We start from the raw sequence: 3,771 nt of genomic DNA on the forward strand, positions 1-3,771 counted from the left end.
ATATTTATGTTGATGTGTACTGTTAAGCACCAATATACCAAGGCAAATTCCTCAGATGTGAAAATGTACCTGGAAATAAACCTCATTCCGATGATTATTAGTCCCCTGCTGTAAAATGGTTTATTCTCATTGATAAATAAAGCTTTAGGCTACTACTCCATTTAGGCTACTACTCTTTTATTTCCCGCTCTGTTTCTATGCTGCATTCTTCACTTCCACTCCTTCACTTGAAGACATGCAGGTAAAATGTCAGCTGGGTGTTGACTGGCAGTAAAGTGATCCGCCCCACACACATGTTGACGTCACGTCGATACTCCGGCTGTGATTGGCTGCTGTGTTGCGAAAGAAAGCAGACACGTTCTGCACGATGTGTTTGTGTTGGAGGGTTTCACTGAGCTGAACCGAGCCGAGCTGAGACAGCAGGACGGTAGACTCGAAGAAGTTAAAAACAACAAGAAGAAAAAGAAGAAGAGCACGCACGAGAAGAAATAATCTACCTTCTGTAACGCGTCGAAGTCTATTTATTTTAATACTTCAGCTGAATAGCCTCCTTCCTCCCATTCACTTGTCCCTCATGTGAATGTGTATTTTTACGTGTTTGTTTGCACGAGAGTGGACCTGTGACGCTTAGCAATCTAAAGTGCAACTTGTTAACAAGAAAAAAAGGAATGGAGAAATCAAACGGCTTCCCGTCGGACAGAACCATCCTCTGCCTGTTTGACGTGGACGGTACTTTGACACCACCTAGAGAGGTGAGCTAACATCCAATTAATCAATACATCAGCAGCGTGTTCAGTTATTGATTATTACAAGATTTCATAGCAACTTCCTACTTCTCTGTAGCTCCTCTGCCTTCATAACAGCCTGAGTGTTATTTTCACGGTGAGAGACACAACCTGAGAGCCCACTGTGTCTTCCTGACCTCAAACACTGTATTCATATTTTTGCTATGATTTATTTTTCTTAATTTCTTCCGTCTTTTCTGGGGTTCATTTGGGGTAATGGGTGTGTGTAAGTGTGTGTGCATGTGTGTGTCTCTGCAGAGCACACCAGCGACTTGATGTTACATAATCAGTCTCCCTTGTGTGCAGCTCAGACGTCTTTCCTCCATATGTTGGAATAATTGAACAATCCAAATTACACTGAGCCACAAAAGGCGATTTCTGCAGCCATGTCCATTGTTCTCTGTTCTGTCTATTTAATGATGCTTCAATAACATTATTGTGATACCTGTGTGTGTTCCGCCATGTGTTAACACAAAGTGATAACTTGCAGTGCATTTTCTTGTAATCTGCAGAAAATCGACCCACAGCTGGATGAGTTTTTCCAGACTCTGAGGAGGAAAGTGAAGATTGGCATTGTGGGAGGGTCGGACTACTCCAAGATAGCAGAGCAGCTTGGGGAAGGAGATGATGGTGAGCACTCCTCTTCCTGCTTTAACCAGAGGCGGGTTATACACTGCATGCTGTATCATTCACCCAGCTAGATCACACTACATGACCTGACACTTTTTATTGTAACTTCTGCCTAATTGGACATAAGTCCTCAGAGAGCGAGAGGACTACCCTTGGGAATAATTTTGGATTTAGGCCATGAGTTAGACTCTGTTAAACTTTGTGCCTTGAGTTATGCAGGTTAATAGACTGTAACACAACATCCTTCTAACAGCATTAGAGACCCACTTTAAAAGGATAACACAAGACTGGCCTGATCATCTTTCTCATGATGTCTCATGATGACTGACTCTTGTATTTCAACTAATCATCTATGTCTTAACATGATTTTGTAACACTACATTAGGAGCCACAGTTCAGAAAATGAACATGCTAAACTTGGTCATCATTGCTGACATCTGACTCCAGTGGTTTGGTTTAGTTAACTTTATTAACCTGCGGCATACTGAGCCTCCCAGCTGAGTCACAAGGCTGAAAACTTGTCTATAAGTCAATATTAGGCTACAACTGGAATGCAGATGTATTTTGCCCAGAGGGAGCCATGTGGTTTCTTAACCATGCCTTAAGTGTGCTAAAGGTGAATCTTTTCATACTTGACGATGCACAATGTTGCAGCTCATGTTGTTGTAGCTGCTGGAAAATGCCGTAACCTGGCATTAGGTGTTATAAAATGACATGGTGAAAAAAGTTGACGTCATCCATTAAAATGTGTTATTAAATAATCATGACAGCGAATTCCAAAAACAGGCATTTTTAAACCAGTTAGAGGAACATTTTATTGTTAGTAATCCAGAGGTTATAGTGTCAGTTTCTACATGCCTTCAGTGTGTTGAATTATGCTGTTTTGTAGATGACTGCTGTTATTAAAGTAAAAGTGACCAAAGCAGCTCTTTAAACAGTCAAAGTAGCAGACTTTTCCTGCCAAATGTTGTTAGCAGAGAACACAAAGGCCAAAGTGAGTGGGAAGGTCAGAGAGATTAAATTGGACTTTTCTAGGCACTGTTACACACACTGTAATCTGCTACCAGGTAAATATAGCAGGCTGTTCTATTCTTCCATATTTAGGCCGCCTATATAAAGAGCTGCTAGTTGATTTACCACATTTAGCAACATGTCACCTTGTCTCCTCTCTTGCAGTCATACACAAGTTTGACTACGTGTTTGCTGAGAACGGGACAGTGCAGTACAAAGATGGGAAACTGCTCTCAAAACATGTAAGTGAACATACAGAGTCACATCTTTCATGTTCTGTCACAATGTCAGCTAGAATCACGTTATCTGTCTCCACATGTTCCTCCTGTAAAGCCGATGATCTAATAAGAATATAAGGCAGCATGTTATGAGATGTGTTCATGTTGTAAGATATGGTGTTCATATTATATGAGTTAAAAGGTTTGTTTGCTACATAGAAATAAGACAAAATCTGATTATGTGTGGTAGAACACGATTAGAGAAAATTTTATCATTTTAATCAGTTTCAGTTAACTGTTGACAGTTTGTCAATTTGTTTGTGTGTTTTCATCCCGTTAGGCCATTCAGAACCAGCTCGGTGAAGAGCTGCTGCAGGATCTGATCAACTTCTGCCTCAGCTACATGGGGCTCATCAAGCTGCCAAAGAAAAGGTGAGACTTTGACCAAAGTCACAAGACCGTTAGGCCACTTGAGCCCCCAAGGACACACACACCCACCTTTGAACTGCATTCCTAGGATGCAGCAATGCCAGTTATCTTCATTGGTCAGTACTAGTCCTTGAAGCAGGAAAGAAAAACGTGTGTATGAGTGAAGCTAAAACACAATTGTTGTCTTCTTCTTCTACAGAGTAAGGTCTGCTCTATATGAAAAGTGCAATGAGACAACTTTTGTTATGAATTGGCGCTGTATAAATAAAAATTTAATTGAATTTAATTCTTCTTCATATAGCGAATGGGGGTCAATCGGAATCCAGGTTTCTGCCTCATTTTTTTAAATAAGTAACCCGTCCTTTATGTACACATCCTCTTACGCCTGCAGGGGAACGTTCATTGAGTTCAGGAATGGAATGCTCAACATTTCCCCTATTGGTCGGAGCTGCACACTGGAGGAGCGAATCGAATTCTCTGAAATTGACAAGGTAAAATACTTTGCCATTAGGTCATTAATAGGACATTTTCATAAAGGTCAAATTCAACAAACATTCAACCCTTGGTTAGAGAATGATGCAATCTGTCTAAGACTAGGACCAAGCCTGATGTTGTCTGTGGGTTGTGCTTTTACACATCAGGCACTGAGGTCATGGTCCACCCACTATCTCTCTCTCTCTCTCTCTCTCTCTCTCTCT

General features: G+C 41.0%; 1 protein-coding gene across 1 annotated transcript in view; it reads left to right on the forward strand.

Annotated features, from left to right (window-relative positions):
* The first annotated feature begins 366 nt into the window (after nucleotides 1-366).
* Nucleotides 367-3,771, forward strand: part of LOC123985703 (phosphomannomutase 1) — an 8,588-nt gene continuing 5,183 nt past the window's right edge. Inside the window, exons 1-5 of the mRNA XM_046073506.1 lie at nucleotides 367-752; nucleotides 1,298-1,415; nucleotides 2,592-2,668; nucleotides 2,985-3,076; nucleotides 3,465-3,564. Coding sequence (XP_045929462.1) covers nucleotides 669-752; nucleotides 1,298-1,415; nucleotides 2,592-2,668; nucleotides 2,985-3,076; nucleotides 3,465-3,564 — 471 coding nt within the window. The 5' untranslated portion in view covers nucleotides 367-668. The remainder of the gene's footprint in view (nucleotides 753-1,297; nucleotides 1,416-2,591; nucleotides 2,669-2,984; nucleotides 3,077-3,464; nucleotides 3,565-3,771) is intronic.

This window comes from Micropterus dolomieu, linkage group LG02 (genome assembly GCF_021292245.1).
Source record: "Micropterus dolomieu isolate WLL.071019.BEF.003 ecotype Adirondacks linkage group LG02, ASM2129224v1, whole genome shotgun sequence".
In the NCBI taxonomy this organism is placed as follows: domain Eukaryota; kingdom Metazoa; phylum Chordata; class Actinopteri; order Centrarchiformes; family Centrarchidae; genus Micropterus; species Micropterus dolomieu.